Source organism: Babylonia areolata, chromosome 1, assembly GCF_041734735.1.
Source record: "Babylonia areolata isolate BAREFJ2019XMU chromosome 1, ASM4173473v1, whole genome shotgun sequence".
Classification (NCBI taxonomy): domain Eukaryota; kingdom Metazoa; phylum Mollusca; class Gastropoda; order Neogastropoda; family Buccinidae; genus Babylonia; species Babylonia areolata.
Genome location: NC_134876.1, coordinates 7,913,926 through 7,933,130, shown reverse-complemented (window position 1 = coordinate 7,933,130; position 19,205 = coordinate 7,913,926). Strand labels below are relative to the sequence as shown.

Genomic DNA, 19,205 nt, shown 5'->3' with positions numbered 1-19,205 from the left:
TTTCAACTTCTTTCCCAGGTGGGTTTTTTTTCTTTCTTTCTTTCTTCCTTTCTTTTTTTTTCCTTTTTTTTCTTTGTTTTTTTCTGTTTTTTTCCTTCTTGGTTTTTTCTAAGTGCATAATCAATGGACTCAAGCTCAACAAGCAAAAGCATGTGATCGTTTCATAAACGTTCTTTTCAGATTTTCATGATCCAACAACGTATCCCATCAAAGTCAAACTTTATCAGTAATGTATTTTGCTATCATAATAGCTTTTTGTGCTTCTATTTGTAATCTCTGGTTTTTCCAGATTTTTCAATCCACCATTTTATTGATTATTTTGTTCACTGCATGAAGAAAATACCCAGTAATTTTGTTGTTTTTTGTTTGTTCGTTTGTTTGTTTTTCAAATAGCAATTGAGGTTCACATTTCAGCAATGCCTGGACAGAACTTTATGACAAGGTAAAATTAATTTTCAAATTTTCTTAACAGGGACAGCTTGATAAAGAAAACCATGTAATAAATCCTGTGCTCATTATTAGCAAAGAGACACTGACTCATCACTGACACTGATGCACAGGTGAATGTATTGCTACTGCGAGCACACTGCCCTGTGAATACAGCCATCGAGAAAAACACCTCTCACCTCTGCCAACAGGGTACCAAGCATCGCCATTGGTGATTCCGTCTTTAAACTTGCTGTTCAGATCACACAACTTGTGACTCGCATCAGACATCTTCCCATGAAAGAAAGAGTACGACTTGGCCAGTTCACTGCAAAAGATTTCTTTTTCTGCATTCTTTGCAAAATAAATGCTCTGAAAATATCAATTGATACACCATAAGAAAAACACACTTGTAATATACCTTGTGAGAAAAACACACTTGTAATCCAAGTTTACATATGCGGTGGATTAAAGTTAAACAACAAAAAGTACAAACGTGTAAAACTCGAAGATCAAAATTTAAGTAAAAAAAATAGCATATCATGAAGGCCCCACAGTTTTAAAAAAATGAATATTTTATTTTTCCCCATTACTAACAAATAAGCACAGACTTCAAAAAAGCAAATATATTGACTAGATTAATCAAATGATGTCAGAATAATGTCAAAAGCAATAAATGATATACAAAGAACATGAGCATTTTCAATCACAGATCTCTCTCTCTCTCTCTCTCTCTCTCACACACACACACACACACACACACACAAAATAACCTATCCTCACCCCACACACATACACTGAAACACACACACATGCATACATGCATGCATACCCACACACACTCCCCCCTTCAACACACACACACACATACATTCCCCTCTCCACAAACACACACACAGAACTCTCTCTCTCTCTCTCTCTCTCTCTCTGCTTGCATACACACGGATGCCAGAACTAACATGAAGGTAGCATCATCCGGCGTGGCAGAATAGTCTCCCATCTGATGAGGGGGGCCAGTATCATAGGGATAGTTGGCCACCAGGTCTCCCCCATGAAGATTGGCCGACAGGACAAAACCAATCTCTGACAGCCACCGCATCACCGCTCGCGTCTCTGGCTGAAGCTGACAGGAGGGGACATGAGTTTGGGGGTTGTCAAAACAAATATGACATGTTAAAATCATATTCTGATAAATACAAGAACTATATAGTATATAAAAATCACAGGCGAAAAGATCAGCAAAACAGACATATCAAAACATCAAAAAGTGAAGTGGAAAAAAAATGGATGTGGGAGAGACTGACAAAATCTCAAAAGTGAAAAAATGAAATGAAGTTTCAAAAATTAGAGAACCACTACCACCACAACAAAGAAAATCATGCCTGAACTATATGTGGTACCTTTCTCAAATATTCTAGTCATGCACTGACTTCAAAGTACTCTAATATTTTTTGGTAGTGATTCAAACAAAGTTTTGTAAAAAAAAAATAATAATAAACATCAACAAATTTAAAAGAATATCATGCATTCACTGAAACAGAAATGAAAAGTGGGAGGTATGGTGAGACTGACAGACAGACAGACAGACAGACTGACTGATTTCAACGTAAAAAATACTTACATCAGGAAACTGGTCAAATGCTTTCTGCAGAGTCATCAGATGGTTGTTGCGGCTGGGATCCGACTTCTCATTTTCAAACACAATTTTGTCCAGGTCAGGAAAATTGCGGTTCAAGTCAGTACCATTGGCATTGTATCTCCCATTCACCCAGCCATTTTCACCTGTTTCCTGTATTAAACAGAACAATCTTAAAAAAAAAAAATATATATATATATAACAACTAACAAACAAACAAAAAACAACAAAACAAACCCACCCACACAACCTGGAATGTAATTATCATATCTGTCGCGCCCCGACCCTCCTTGGACGGGACCTACCTTCTCACACAGAAGGAATCAGGAACTCGAAAGGTTAAATAAAGTTTTATTACACGACGAACAATTGCAAATACAAATAAGAAAACCCCCAGACAAAAAGTATACTGTCAAACTATGGCATACAGCCCTCATGCAATCAAAGCACACACATGCACACGCACACACGCATACACACACACATACTCATGGTCACACACACACAAACTTGGATCCCGAGTGATGACTAATGATGAAAGTTGATGCCCCTTCTTGGAACGTGAGGGAAAGAAGGGGAGGGGACAAACACAAATCTTGACCTCTTCCACCTAGCCCTACCGCAAACGGTGGGCGGCACTGTTGAAGGGGCTGGCGGAAAAGCCGGTGTGATGAAGTTCGACACAAGATGATAGGCGATGCTGCGACGAGGGACGACGATGAGAAAATGGACGAACGGGTGATGTCCAGGAAGGGTCAAAGGATGCAAATGGGCTGGGAAAAGGGAAACAAGGGAAAAGGGACGAAAGGGAATAGCTGGGCTGTAGCGCCCACGTTCAACCCAGGACGCTATCGGAGTCTGGCGAAAGGACGCTGCCAGTCTGTCGTCCCAGCGGACTCAGGCGGGAAGGGAAGATTCCAAGGACAGGTACAGGAACAAAAACAAGAACAGGGACAGGCCTAAAAGGCCAATATTACTATGACAGTAATATCACAAACTAGCATAAACATCAAAATAACAATTTTAAGACTTAATTCAATTACGTAATAAGAAAATCTGCTTTAATCACTGCACTTGGCAAACACGGCTCAGTTCCAATAAATGGTTAATATAAAACCCAACCAAATGCAAAACAATAACTACTACTACCACTACTGCCACCACTACCACTTCTACTGGCACTACCACCACCATTACTTGGAAAATGAACTTATCCGAGACCTATTACAATACGGGAAAAATTACAACGATGAATTTTACTCAAAATCCCTCATAATACTAGGACGCGTAATGATTTAATACAGTGCAGCAAGAAAATCAATTAACCACGTATAACAACAAACAAGCTAGTCAACCACTTTTATGCTTTACAGAATCATTTCGAAAGAGACCCCTTCCTATTTATCCAATGCAGCATTTACACACACACACAAAAAGAACGAGAACATTTAACGTTTAACTGAAAATAAATACTAGCTACTTACATGGAACAACTTGTTCCCCTGGTGGACTTGGCTAGTCAGGAAAACCTAACTTCAACACACACATGTGTTATATACAACTGGGCAATACATATTGCCACATCCAGAACATCCACATGGATGTTACTCTTGAGAGCTCTGCCGCGCGTCTGACTTCCAAAAACCAGTTTCAAAATTCAGCTGATGCTGCCCTGAGTACAGCTTAATGGAAAAATAAAAACCCAGCACGTGAAAACCCAGGAAATGACACAATATGAAACTCAAGCACACAAAAACAACAGGCGTTCGAAGTTTATACATTATACAAATCCATCTCCACACAGGCACACGAAATAGGGAAAAGGTCAAAAGGTAAAAAATGTAATCCATCTCGCGACACATCCCCCCACTAAGACAAAACTACACGTTTTGTTATAACAAGAAATAGCGAGATAATTTTTCACCCGGCACAGAAATCACACAGAACCTAAGTTGCTCTGCTCAAGTAATCAGCACCAACATTGTCTCTGCCCGGTATCACTCTCACACGGAAAGAGTACTTCTGTAGTCTGAGAGCCCATCGTGTCAGCCTACCACTTGCTGTCTTGGCATGTTCTAGGTGTTGCAAGGGCTGATGGTCAGTTTCCAGTATAAACGACGTCCCATAGAGGTATTGGTCGAATTTCTCAATGCCCCAGATTATGCCCAGACATTCCTTTTCAATGACTGAATAATTCAGTTCAGCTCCTTGGAGTTTCCTGCTGGCATAGGCGATAGGCTGGAGTCCTTGTCCCTGGTCCTGCAGAAGAACTGCTCCAAGGCCTTTGTCTGATGCATCAGTTCTCAACACGTAAGGTAGATCCATCATTGGTAGGCAGATGATCGGACCACTGCATAGTCTGGACTTAAGGGTTTGGAAAGCACCTTCACAATCATCGTTCCACTCCAATTTGTTAGGCTTTTTCCCCTTTGTCAGATCAGTCAAGGGCAAAGCAATCAAGGAGAAGTTTGGAACGTAACGGCGATAGAAACCTGCCAACCCAAGAAATGCCCTCAGTTCCTTCTTTGTGGTTGGCCGGGTTGCGTCACGAATTTTCTCAATTTTTTCTGTGACCGGCCACATCTTTCCATTTCCAACCCCATGTCCCAGAAACTCCAACTCCTTGAACCCAAGATAACACTTCGAGGGACGTGCAGAAAGTTGGACCTCCCGAAGTCTGCGAAACAGGCATCGAAGAGCGTCCAGATGTTGTGCCTTGCTTTCAGATGTGACAAGTACATCATCCATGAAGTTTTGGATGTCAGGTCTTCCCAATGGTGACAGAAGTTTCCTCATCATCCGGCTGAACACAGCGCCAGCCGTTTTCAACCCAAACGGCATTACTCGCCATTGAAACTGTCCATTAGGAGTAGTGAATGCAGTCTTTGGGCGATCTTCTTTCTTCATCGGTACTTGCCAATACCCCTTTGACAGATCTAGTTTGCTGAGGTACTTGGCTTTTCCAATCATCGCAAAAAGAAAGTCCACATCAGGCATCGGCTCTGCATCAAAGACAACGCTCTTGTTGATCTTCCTGAAATCGACACAAAACCTGATTTTCTTGTCTTTTTTCTTAACCAGTACTATGGGTGACGAATATGGGGAGGCGGCCCTTTCAATTACATTCAGTTTCAGCATATTGTCCACTTCTTCTTTGATTATGTCTCTTGTGGCATGAGGTAGAGGGTACTGTGGAGTCCTGATTGGCTTATCCGTCGACATCACCACCTCACACTCATCCAGAGTAGTCAGCAAGGGAACGTCTGTCAGCACATCACTAAACTCACTGCAGACCTCCCGAAGCTCTTGGTGCATGTCCGCGTTTTGTGGATCCAGGTTGACGTCCTCTGGTCCCTCCTCAGCTTGTAACGGAAGCAATGGGATCTCTGAAGACGTGTATCCAACTTCTTCAGGCTCTTCTTCCACCACGACAGTGGCTGCTTTCCTGTTTTCCTCGGTCCTGTCAGTGTATTTCTTAAGATTGATGTGGTATAACTTCTCTCTCTCCTTTACCTTGACAATATAGTCGTTCAGGCCTTTCTTCCCAATGACCAGATACGGACCCTTCCAAGACATTTGGAGTTTGTTCTTTTTCTCTGGGAGTAACAGAAGAACTTTGTCACCAATTTTCAGACTTCTCTGTACGGCCTTCTTGTCGAATGCCTTTTTGTGTACTTGGGCTGCCTCTGCCAGACTCTGCCTAGCAATCTCACATGTCTCTTCAATCTTGTTTCGGAGGTCCACCACATATTGCGATGCAGTCTTTACTTCTTCGTCTTCCACTTCCTTGGTCCAGAGTTGTCGTAAGACGTGCATGGGGCCCCGTACTGTTCTCCCATAAAGAAGCTCAAAGGGAGCAAATCCCGTAGATTCTTGAGGCACCTCTCTGTATGCAAACAAAATGGCAGGGAGGTAACGATCCCATGTCTTCGGTTTCTCGAGGCATAGCCTTTTCAACATGCTTTTGAGGGTGGCGTTAAATCTTTCGACCAACCCGTTACACTGGGCATGGTAAGGAGTAGTTGAAATGCCCTGGACAGACAAGAGGCGTTGGACCTCTTTCATGACGTTGCTGACGAATTGTGTGCCTTGGTCTGACAATACTTCTGCAGGTATCCCAAGTCTTGACCACATGTCAAACAGTGCTTCCGCGACTGTCTCTGTCTCGATACTTTTCAGTGGAACTGCTTCTGGGTATCTCGTTGCATAGTCTACCATTACCAGGATGTACCGATAACCTCTTTCTGAAGCTGGTGTGATAGGGCCCACCAAATCCACAGCTACGCGTCGAAAGGGTTCATCCAGTAGAGGCATCTTTTCCAGGGGGGCTTTCTTTATGAGTCCTCGAGAAGTTGTTCTTTGGCACTGGTCACAGGAAGAACAGTATCTTCTGATGTCAGAACACATGCCTGGCCAGTAGAAAGATTGCCACACCCTTTCACGAGTTTTCTTGGCAGCCATGTGTCCTGCCATAGCGGAATCGTGGGCAAGGTGCATGACTTCATCTCGCAGGGACTTGGGAACAACAAGCTGGCTGTACGACCCCGTGGGTCCAGAGTAAACACGGTACAGAAGCTTCTTCCTCTTCTCGAAGTGTACAGTGCAACTCCTAACCTTGAACTGTTGCCCAGACCCTGCATTCTCGCGCACCCTCTTCAATGTGTCATCATCTTGTTGCATCTGGAGAACTTGCTCGGGCCCAATCTGTCCGATCAGTGGCTTCGATGCAGGCAAAGGTTTTTCAGGGGTTCGTTTTTTGTGTGCCATGGCCCTGGTTTCAACGGCTCCTACTTCAGGATCAACACTGTACACTGGGACTCGACACTCTCTGCCTGGCTCAAGCTCCACCTGATTCCCAATGATGACAGGAACCAAAGAGTTTTCCATTACCAAAGCTAAGGCTTTGCCGGTAAAGAAAGGCGACTCCAGCATAACATGGGCAGTGTCGCAAAGCTCTTGGTGTCCTGTTGATGCCAGTGTGATGCACTTCTTTTTACCAGTAAACATTGTAGGAGAAACCAACGTACTATCCACTATCAGAGAATCGGCCCCGGTATCTCTCAGTGCTTCCACCTCCCTCCCGTTCAAACGTACCATACAACGAGGGTGAAAAACCTTTGCACTACACCATTTGCAAAGTGCAGGAACCTTCTGTACCCGTTTTCGTGGCGAGCTTAACACCGTAGCCGCCATTTTGCAGTCTTTTTTCATGTGACCTGGCTTTTTACATTTGAAGCATAAACCCTTCTCCCTAGCAACCCTGAGGGAATCTGATTCTAAACCCACCGATTTGGAGTCCTTAACTTTGTCATTTCCCTGACCTTTACTTGAGCTGCTGGAAGTGCCAGACATCTGAACCTTCCGGGTGGACTTCTTGGCCTCAACGACGACGTCAGCAGCTCGAGCCGCTTCCTGGACGTTGGCTGGTTGTCGCTCTCTGACCCTGATGGCTAAATCAGTGGACAGGGTCTCCATGAACTGCTCAGCTATGATAAGGTCTTTCAAATCCTCAACCTTGTTTACATCCTTATTGGATAAGCTGGCCCATTTCTGGAAATAACCATCCAGTCTTACGATAAATTGTTCGAAAGTTTCGCCTGTTTCTTTACGAGCCTCTCTAAACTTCCGACGATAGCCATCTGCTGTAAGATTAAACCTTTTCATCAGTGCAGCACGAAGACTATCATAGTTATTCTGTTCTTCAGGACGGAGGGCAAAGTAGAGGGATCTTGCAATACCCGTAAGGTAAGGCAGCAGGTGACTTGACCACGTTTCCTTTTCCCACCCCTGTAGCTCAGCTATCCTCTCGAACTGGTTTAGGTAGTCGTCCACGTTATCTCTGTCCTCTAGGGGATTCAGTTTCAGACCCTCAATTCTCCTTTCCCTTCTCAGCCGTTCCTCATCTTCATGCTTCCTTCGAGCCTCTTTGGCCTCGATCCATCTCTCCTGATGTACTATGTCAGCTTTCCTTCTTTCATCTTCTCGGTCTAAAAGAAGTTTCCAGCGCTTTTCTTCTCTCTCTTCCTGCATCCTCAGTCTCATTTCTTCTCTATCCTGCTGAGCCTGTAGGAAATGGATCAACACTGCGGACATGTCAGTGGCTGGAGCTGAAGCTGGACTGAACTGTGAGCTGGGATCAGTCTTGATCCCTCGCTCCACTTCTTTCTCACCAGGTCTTACAGAGTCGACCAACTGACTAATGCCTCTTGATCTACCCCTGCCAGCTGAACCCTTCCCATACCTGCTGAGAGGTGTTTCCTGCAATGGAGTTCTGGGACCCGACTGCTCTTGAGCCAGATCCCCAGGTTCTACATCACCCTGTTCACTCGCCATTGCCATAGACCGTGTAAACATCCCAAAAAGTCTAAGAAAACAAAAGGAAAATCAATATTGAGTCTAGACAACCACTTGGGTCTACAATTCAATCATCAGATTTGAAATAACACCATTTGAAAACAATTAAGAGATATATATATATATATACGCAATGTATGGGAAAAAACAACAACAACAAAACCTTAACCTCTACATAACACAAACCCCAAAGTTCCTGAGCGAAATGACAATCAAATACCCCGCATCTCCACCATTGTCGCGCCCCGACCCTCCTTGGACGGGACCTACCTTCTCACACAGAAGGAATCAGGAACTCGAAAGGTTAAATAAAGTTTTATTACACGACGAACAATTGCAAATACAAATAAGAAAACCCCCAGACAAAAAGTATACTGTCAAACTATGGCATACAGCCCTCATGCAATCAAAGCACACACATGCACACGCACACACGCATACACACACACATACTCATGGTCACACACACACAAACTTGGATCCCGAGTGATGACTAATGATGAAAGTTGATGCCCCTTCTTGGAACGTGAGGGAAAGAAGGGGAGGGGACAAACACAAATCTTGACCTCTTCCACCTAGCCCTACCGCAAACGGTGGGCGGCACTGTTGAAGGGGCTGGCGGAAAAGCCGGTGTGATGAAGTTCGACACAAGATGATAGGCGATGCTGCGACGAGGGACGACGATGAGAAAATGGACGAACGGGTGATGTCCAGGAAGGGTCAAAGGATGCAAATGGGCTGGGAAAAGGGAAACAAGGGAAAAGGGACGAAAGGGAATAGCTGGGCTGTAGCGCCCACGTTCAACCCAGGACGCTATCGGAGTCTGGCGAAAGGACGCTGCCAGTCTGTCGTCCCAGCGGACTCAGGCGGGAAGGGAAGATTCCAAGGACAGGTACAGGAACAAAAACAAGAACAGGGACAGGCCTAAAAGGCCAATATTACTATGACAGTAATATCACAAACTAGCATAAACATCAAAATAACAATTTTAAGACTTAATTCAATTACGTAATAAGAAAATCTGCTTTAATCACTGCACTTGGCAAACACGGCTCAGTTCCAATAAATGGTTAATATAAAACCCAACCAAATGCAAAACAATAACTACTACTACCACTACTGCCACCACTACCACTTCTACTGGCACTACCACCACCATTACTTGGAAAATGAACTTATCCGAGACCTATTACAATACGGGAAAAATTACAACGATGAATTTTACTCAAAATCCCTCATAATACTAGGACGCGTAATGATTTAATACAGTGCAGCAAGAAAATCAATTAACCACGTATAACAACAAACAAGCTAGTCAACCACTTTTATGCTTTACAGAATCATTTCGAAAGAGACCCCTTCCTATTTATCCAATGCAGCATTTACACACACACACAAAAAGAACGAGAACATTTAACGTTTAACTGAAAATAAATACTAGCTACTTACATGGAACAACTTGTTCCCCTGGTGGACTTGGCTAGTCAGGAAAACCTAACTTCAACACACACATGTGTTATATACAACTGGGCAATACATATTGCCACATCCAGAACATCCACATGGATGTTACTCTTGAGAGCTCTGCCGCGCGTCTGACTTCCAAAAACCAGTTTCAAAATTCAGCTGATGCTGCCCTGAGTACAGCTTAATGGAAAAATAAAAACCCAGCACGTGAAAACCCAGGAAATGACACAATATGAAACTCAAGCACACAAAAACAACAGGCGTTCGAAGTTTATACATTATACAAATCCATCTCCACACAGGCACACGAAATAGGGAAAAGGTCAAAAGGTAAAAAATGTAATCCATCTCGCGACAATATCTATTTGCTTCACATTTCTTTCCTTATTTTTTGTTTATTCATTATCATAATTGTATTTTTATTTTATTTCTTAAATTATTATTATTATTATTATTATTATTATTATTATTATTATCATCATCTTTTTCATTAAAAATTTTTTTTTTATTCATTTATTTATTTATTTATTCATTTTATTTTATTATTATTATTTGGATGGATTTGTCTGAACAGTGACGCCTACTTGAGCTACTGATACTGATACTGAATTATCATATAACTGACAGATAATGTGAAATTATAAAAAAATTTCCTTGTGGGGGCTCCTTTTCCTTTCATAACAACTCTTTTGCTATTAACTAATCATCACTCAGTGCCTTCATGTAAGACTTAGCATTGTAACAGTCTTACCTTGGTAGCCTGTCATATCCCAAACTGACGTCCATGCGCTTCTTGTGTAACAGTATGATACAGTTAGATTACAAGTCCTTTTGAGCCTATGGTCTGATCAGTTCAGTATGCTGAATATTAATATAAACAATGCAAAAAATGCACTCTCATTGTTTGTTGATACCATATGTATGTATACACACACACACACACACACACACACACACACAGAGAGAGAGCAAGAGAGACAGAGAGACAGACAGAGAGAGAGAGAGATGTTTTTATTTAATAAAAAAAAAACTGTTTAAGCACTTGAACGAGCACAATATAAGCTCAGGTTTGTTGTTGCTCAAGTTCTCCTTTCTCTTTATTGAATGCTGTATTCTGTATTGTTTCTTGATATTAAAAATTTTAAACCAATGAAAAACTGCATCATAATTTGCAATCATAGTTTGCACAAACTTGTAAAACAGAAAAAAAAGGGCTGCAGTCATGCACTTTTGCCTGACCCAGATAAAATTAATGGTCCACACTGATCAGAAAGAACTGGAAGTGAGCAGCATGTTTACATCAACTGAAGCAATACCTTGAACTCTTTATAGGCCTTTTGCCATCCATCAGGATTCATGGTGGGCATGATGTGTACACGCGTGTGCTTCAAGAGGAAGGTGACCAGTTCATTGCCTTTCAGATACTCCTCACACAGGTAGACGGTCAGGCGAAGCAGCATCTCCTTGCCAACCACCTCGTTGCCATGCATGTTTCCAACATACTTGAATTCTGGCTTTTCTGTAACAAAAGCGGAGAAGATTTGTTGGTATAGGTTCTCTGATCCTGGGTACATAAAGAAGAATGTTTCCTTACTCAGAATCAAAAGTTTGAACTTATTAATCCAAACCCAAGACTTACCTGTATCAGGTTTGCTGAGAAAGGTGGTGTGAAACATGCCATTAAATAAGTTCAAACTTTGATTCTGAGTAAGGACACTTTCTTCTCTGTGTAAAGAAAACTGCTTCCTGGTCCGAGCCACACATCTTATAATGATAAATATATATTTGTTTTTAAAAGTCAAACAAATTAAAACAGCTGATTCTTCATGAAAATATGATAGTTGCAAGCCACTTTTGTTCACACACACACACACACACACACACACACACACACACACACACACACATTCATTAACACACACATTAACACCTTTTTTTTTTTAACTAAAAAAAAGAAAAACAAAAAACAGGGGGTATGGAATGTGTCTTCCTTTAGAGTTATTTCTGTGCACTGTACGTAAACTTTACATAGATCACAGATGATACTGAATTTTTTTTTTTTTTTTTGGATAATAATGATAAGAGTTGTGATGATATATATTTCTTTTTTCATGACTTAGATGGGTATCCATCTTCACACAATCAAATTTTAAAAAAATCAGTGTACCAACATGTCAACATGTTGTCATGGGCATGATGGTGGTGCTTTGACATCAAAAGCTGTTAGACATTATATGAAAAGCATATTTTTCTGTTTGCCAGGCAAACTGGATGCTTGCTTCAGTGACTAATAAATATTATGTTAGAAAGGCAACACACTGGCTTTATTCCATTCTCACTGCTGCACATGCCAAAAAGGTAGTTATCATGGTTTCAGTTTCAGTTTCTCAAGGAGGCGTCACTGCATTTGGAAAATCCATATATGTTACAGGTACAGGTACAGAATTTGGGACTTTTTTTTTTTTTTTTTTTAAGCCTTTTTGGATTTTCAACGCCCCTTCTTAATATAGAAATAGTTTAGGGTTGCGTACATGCATGTGACATTTTTTTAAATGTTCATTCATCAAAATCGAATGGTTTTATTAATGATTTAGTCATTGTCTAGAAGATTCACACCACATCTGCTAGTCAGAAGGAGAAGGAAAAGTCAGGAAAACAGAAAAGGTTGAAACATGTGTCTGTCTGTCTGTGTCTCTGTGTGTTCCCATATGTTTACATTAACTCTCAAGAACAGCTTCTTCTTCGATCTTCTTCATTGTTGAGGGCCCACAATATTAGCTAATCTCATTGAAATTACTCCTTTGGAAGTACTCTTTGAAACCAGATTTACTAACAGGCTGAAGCTCAAGATAAGGATGGTTCACAAAAAACTGACAAATAAAATAAAAATATTAAAAATAAAAAAATTAAATGTGCTGAATTTCATCCACAGTCACTTACTTGCCACATGTTTTCCTGGTTCTTGTGTCATTTCTATAACAATCAGATCTCTGCCCTCCACCGATGTTTCTGACAGATTATACACTCTGGTGATGTCTGGACACTTCTCACTGACTTCGTGGAGAAGTGCCACCGTGGCTGGGTGATCATGGTGGATGAAATTGAAACCAGACTGCGGCGATTTCTGTGACTCGGATGCCAGAGCAAAGGAACAGTTGATGCAGAGCCCAGTCAGGGTCACTATTAAGAACAGCAGATTCATGTTTGAATCCGCTCTCGACTGGCTTTTTGCCAGTGTTTGCCGCAAAAATCTCCGCCACTACTGTCAATCGATGATTAAGCTTCTCTCAGTCTGAACATTAGATATATATGAGAGAACAACATGTACTTCCTCCTTTCTGGGGAGCTGCGTCTCACAGTTACAGATGTGGCAACAAATGACGAAAAGCAAACTGAAAGCTCTAATTGGATAATATTTTATTCTCATGTCCATCCAAAACAATATGCAAAAACGATTCTTCATGTGTCAAAAATTTAGAGTTTAACTCTCTTTTTTTTTTTAATGTGTAAGAAGTGTGTTATCTAAGTCTGTCGTATCAAACATTACAGCTTCACACGATTGTAAACTTACTTCTCCCAACCCCCCCCCCCCCTTTTTTTTTTTTGTATGGTGGCCTTATCGTGTATAAAGATTATGATTTCAACCAGTTTCTCTGTATTTTGATACAATCTGTCGCAGAATCAGCGTCGTCACAACGGACTGAGAGAAAGACAGGCCATCAACCACTCCAGTGGATTCCGGGTCCCCGACGCAAGAACAGAGCAATATCGCAGCTCTTTCTTCGTCACGACTGCCATGGAGTGGAACCAACTGAGTGAGGCCACTGTCACTGCAGGCTCAGTCAGCGCATTTTCATCAGCGCTGACCAGATCACCACCTGAGCCTGTGACCAGCAACCACTATTTTTTTTTTTTTTTTTTTTTTTTTTTTTTTTTAGGTCTTGCTTCTGGAAGTGGGGCCTGGACCCTTCCGGCCGAACCGGGAGGTTTTGATGGTCTTAACCCAGGGTAGACAGTTTTCCCTAGGTCTTCTTAGACTGACTATTTCCAGTCTACTAGAGATGCGTCCTCCTAGTTCCGTCGCGTCTATATCGCCAGAAGTGGCGTCTGCGACGTACACTAAAAGATCCAGATCCAGAGTGTGAGCGGTTGGAGAAAATAAAAGATATGGAATATAAATGATTAAAGATATGGAATATAAATAAATATAATATAATCATTGGAAAAATGCATTGAGCCATTTCAAGCATCAAAGAAAACACTAAGTTAAGTTACTTCTGCTTGTGCATCTTGCGTACCCAGATGTACAGCGGGTTGCTCTCGTTCGGGCTCTCCACACCTCAGCTCAGCCGTCAAGTGCCCAAGTCCTAATTTTGTGGATTGTGGCGGCATGATCAGATGGTGATCTGCTACGTAAGCGTTCAACGTTCAGCAGCGGTGATACCGACTGACATCACAAGAGTGGTTCCAATCCATGACATTTTGTATCTCTCTCTCTCTCTCTCTCTCTCTCTCTCTCTCTTGTTGTTGTTGTTGTTGTCACAACAGACGGATTTCTCTGTGTGAAATTCGGGATGATCTCCCCAGGGAGAGAGCGTCGCTACACCGGCGGCTACAGCGCCACCAGTTTTTTTTTTTTTTGTTTTTTTCCCTGCGTGCAGTTTTATTTGTTTTCAGTCCTATCGAAGTGGATTTTTCAGTCTCCAGAATTTTGCCAAGAACAACCCTTTTGTTGTAGTGGGTTCTTCTTTACGTGCGCTAAGTGCGTACTGCACACGGGACCTCGGTTTATCGTCTCATCCGAATGACCAGCTGCCAGAGCACCACTCAAGGTCTAGTGGAGGGGGAGAAAATATTGGTGACTGAGCCGTGATTCGAACCGGCGCGCTCAGATTCTCTCGCTTCCAGTAGGCGGATGCGTTACCTCAAGGCCATCACTGGTTTTGTACCAATGAACTGCAATACTTCTCAGTTGAACCGCCCTACTGTCTATTATCGTATATCGATAACGATAAGTTTAGTTCAGTTATTCAAGGAGGCGTCACAGCGTTCGGACAGAGTCCATATACACTACACCACATCTGCTGCCGGAGCTGATGCCTGACCAGCAGTGTAACCCAACACGCCAGTCAGGCCTTGAGGGGGAAAAATAGATTAGAATGAATAAATCTAACAATAGAATGAAATAATATGAAAATAAGTAATCAAATATATAAAGCAGTAAAATGAAAATTATTCATCAATGTCCGGGGGAAAAAAAGAAGAAGACATCAGCCAAAGTCACTAACTTTCCTCCTGGCCAAGTTGTGTGTGTTCGAAGGGGAGGGTGAGAGAGAGGGTGGGGAGGGGGGGACAGCGAGTTTGGGCAAAGGAACAAAATCACTCCCCTTCCACCCCCCACCCCATTCCCTACCCCCACCCACTCCGGCCCCCACTCCACTGCGGAAGTGTATTAACAATAACAAACTGCATTTACTGTTATATTTATATTTTTTGTATTCTCTAAACTTGGCACTTTGATCTGATATTCTGACCCAACAATAAGAGCAGTCATTATTATCATTTTCTGTTCAAACAGGAACTTCTTTTGCTCAGCATGGAAGTTTTATTTATTTTGCAAACGTTTTGGTGCAGATAGTAAAAAAGGGAAATTACTCTGTAATTAATGCTAGGGGACTTAATTTGCTTTAAACTGATCTTTCTCATCTTAAACATTACATTTTGAAATTATACTCAATACATAAAAAGCTGGGGGGCGGGGGGGGGGTTGTTTTGTTTTTTTAGTGTATCTCAAGTGAGACTTGAAGGCCTTGCCTCTCTTGGGTTTTTTTTTTTTTAATGCGAGCATATGTACACAAGCCACCCGGCGAAAATGAACTCGTACGTATCACCCATTTATACTAATGTTTATCATCAGGGGCATACGAGATCACTGCTTTACGGACCCATCATTTAGTCCTCATCAATGTCATCGTACCGACTGGTTATTTTTGTCACTGACAAATGCCATTGCATGAACAGTAATTGATTATTCGTTATTTGACTAATCATTCAATAGAAAGATTATGAAATAAACACAAAGAAACAAATATGCATATGAATGAATAATATGCAAATGAATAAACACACAACTGACAAAAAAATATTCAATAGACTGATTGAATACCAGTAATAATGACAATAATATTTCATAACTTTTCTATACTTGATGACTATTGATTTATGAATTCATCGATAAATCGTATAATCGAATCACTAATGCTTGGAAAAGACAATACATTCTGATGATGAATAACAAACGTTGAAAAAAAAAAAAAAAAGAAATAAAAAGTTGTCAGAAGTGGGATTCGAACCCACGCCTGGAGAACCAGACTGCGACCTGAACGCAGCGCCTTGGACCGCTCGGCCATCCTGACACCGTGTGAACAAGTTGTACGTTTTGACATATTGGGTTATCAATTGTCAGAATCATTAACCGTGTCATGATGATGATGATATGGATACTAAAAATTAATAGTGCCTATCCTCGGCTACAGATTAATCGCCAAAGCGCTTAGAAACAGGGAGCCATCTGACAATAGGCTGCCAACCTGGGCGGAGATGACTGACAGCTGCCATTGGGCGTTCATCATTCGTTTCCTGACGGTGTCATCAATCAGGTTTCAATTACACACACACACACACACACACACACACACACGCACGCACGCACGCACGCACGCACGCACACACACACACACACACACACACACACACACACACACGCTTCATTCCAAGTTACGTGTATGACTGTTTTGTTTACTGGGCTACCCAACAGCCATTCTCCATTTTCGGGGGAAGGGGGTGTGGGTGCATAAGATATCTTGTGGATTCAGAAACAGGTGGTAGGAGTGAAAGTAAAACAGCCAAATAAACAGATAGATATAGACAGACAGATAAACTAAAATACAAAATATAAGCAAACAAACAGAAACAAATAAGTAAATAAATAAACTATGAATGAAAAAAAAACACACTAAAAAAACAAATCAATAAACAAACAACAAACCAACCAACAAACAAATACATAGATAAATGAATAAATAGATGAATAAATAAAGCCGATTTCGAAAGATATTATGCGCGATATACCGTCCCTTAATTGGTACATCTGAACCCTGTCTCGTTGCTTTCGTTACTTATTCCAAAGGCTTCACAACTTTGTTCAATCACTTGGCAAACTTTGTTTTGGAACTGAATCATCTTATCTTAACTTGCCTTCAGATATCACATGCAAGAAAATTTCTATCTATGAATTCATTTTGTTGTTTCTACTCAGGCTCCAGCTACTTAATTCTGATTTCTACCAAAGGCCGTATATATTTGCTTTTACTATACACTACTACCGCTTGAGCTATTTAATTATATAGCTGCTTCACAGTTATTTAAAAAGAACCCTAAAATGGACGGAACGTTACTGAGCATTTAAACTTCGTTCTCTGTATTTCATTGTTATATTATATATTTGTATAACAAAGTGTAAATGATTACGCATATAAAACACACACACACACACACACACACACACACACACACACACACACCGTGGCACACACACACACACACACACACACACACACACACACACACACACACACACACACACACAACTGTGACCCGCTTGTCAGGAGTTGGATTCGAACCCACGTCTAGAGAACAAGACAGCGCCTCAGTTGGACCGCTCGGCCATCCTGACAACTGACAAACAGGATAATCCATGTCATCTGTGTCTGATACCTGGTCGCCTAAGAAGCTGGATGAGGGACTGAAAATGAAAATAATGTAGAAATGGACGGATAGATAAGTATGCAAAAGCTGGAAGAAGAGTTTAAAATGAAACAAACAAACAAACAAATAAATAAATGAATGAATAAATAAATAAATAAATAAATAAATAAATAAATAGATAAATAAAGAAATGAATGAATGCTAGAAAAAATAATATAGTAGACATATATTCAACTTCTTACAAGTATTTCAGTGTGCGTATTTATCTCTGCGATATAAAAAGGGCCAAACTGAGAACGCCTCAGTTTGCAGGTGATAGGCAGTGTACAATTTTAAAGCTGTAACAGCGCCCCAGCACCATGGACAGCTGCAGCACGTTCTCCACAGACTCGCTGAGTGGGCCAAGAAGAGCTGAGACTGACATGATATTCCATCCTGGAAAATGCTACACCCTTCCTGTAATAACAAGAAGCAGGAAAGCACAGGAGCAAGCTGGTACGAACTCGGCATGGCCACATACTGCAAACAGTGGCCTCCATCAAATACCTTAATTGGAGAGACAGTCATCAGATACCTTACAGCTGGAAAAAACACATTGAAAACATCTGTTCCAAGGCGAACAAAACCGATAGGCTTCTTGACTGAGTAGAAATTCAAAAGTCAGCGCTCCCAGACCATGAGGGACTGATTTGGCATACAAGCCCTGTGTCCGCCCATTACTCGAATTAAAATTTTTCGTCATCAGCCTGTGATCCATACCAACAACAGGACATCGACCGTTTCAGTGGAATCAGTCCAACGACATGCAGCAAGGTCTGCAATGAGGCGTTACAGGAACACGTCAAGCGTCTCCGACATGATCGACCAGCTGAAATGGCCCACTTTCCAACAGCGACGTCAAACGGCAAGACTGGCCATACTGTTCAAACTGCAGCATGACAAAGTAAACACGCTCTCCAAATCCGTCCCTGAGGCAGAAACTCACCACTCAATGGTCGGCACCCCCCGCCCCCGCCCCCACCGCTGGAACAACGACGAGCCCGCCCAGAACAGTTGTCCCAGATGTATCGCTGGACACAATACAGACAAGCAGGATTCCTCCTGAGAACATCGGGACTGGAATTCCTTGCCCCTGACGTGGAGGTCAATACTGCTGGCATTTAATTTGTGTCGAAGATGTCACAGTGGTTGCCATAACTATGGTAACAACTGACTCATCCCCGCCCCCCCGCGCCCCCTCCACCCCCCGAACTCCCGCCCCTGTCTCCCCCCTTCCCCTGTGATCCACCACCAAAGAAAGAAAATTGGAATAAGAGAAGAAAAAAAAAAAAGAAAAAGGAGTTAACATTTTTCATTCTCAGTGCAGGGATCATAGATCAAAGTAGCGGAGAACTGTGACGGGCTAGAGCTGTGCCGATCGGGGTTTTTCCCCGTGGAGCGCTTCACTAGCCGGAGTGGTTCAGCCTACATACTGCGAAATAAAGGTCTTTTTTTATTTTTACTTTTTTAAATTTTTTTAAATTTATTTAAGAATTGGTGCTTTTTCTTGTGGACC

At 41.8% G+C, this 19,205-nt stretch overlaps 1 protein-coding gene and 1 non-coding gene across 2 annotated transcripts in view; both read right to left on the bottom strand.

Annotated features, from left to right (window-relative positions):
* The window catches only part of LOC143275861 (carboxypeptidase E-like), a 24,259-nt gene extending 10,994 nt beyond the window's left edge, over positions 1 to 13,265 (bottom strand). The window contains exons 1-5 of the mRNA XM_076580198.1: positions 12,824 to 13,265; positions 11,200 to 11,402; positions 2,048 to 2,215; positions 1,386 to 1,549; positions 627 to 754 (exon numbers count right to left, since the gene is read on the bottom strand). Coding sequence (XP_076436313.1) covers positions 627 to 754; positions 1,386 to 1,549; positions 2,048 to 2,215; positions 11,200 to 11,402; positions 12,824 to 13,085 — 925 coding nt within the window. The 5' untranslated portion in view covers positions 13,086 to 13,265. The remainder of the gene's footprint in view (positions 1 to 626; positions 755 to 1,385; positions 1,550 to 2,047; positions 2,216 to 11,199; positions 11,403 to 12,823) is intronic.
* Positions 13,266 to 16,215: 2,950 nt separating this feature from the next.
* Positions 16,216 to 16,299, bottom strand: Trnal-cag (transfer RNA leucine (anticodon CAG)). Its single transcript has one exon. It is a non-coding gene; the product is annotated as a tRNA-Leu (tRNA).
* Positions 16,300 to 19,205: the final 2,906 nt, after the last annotated feature.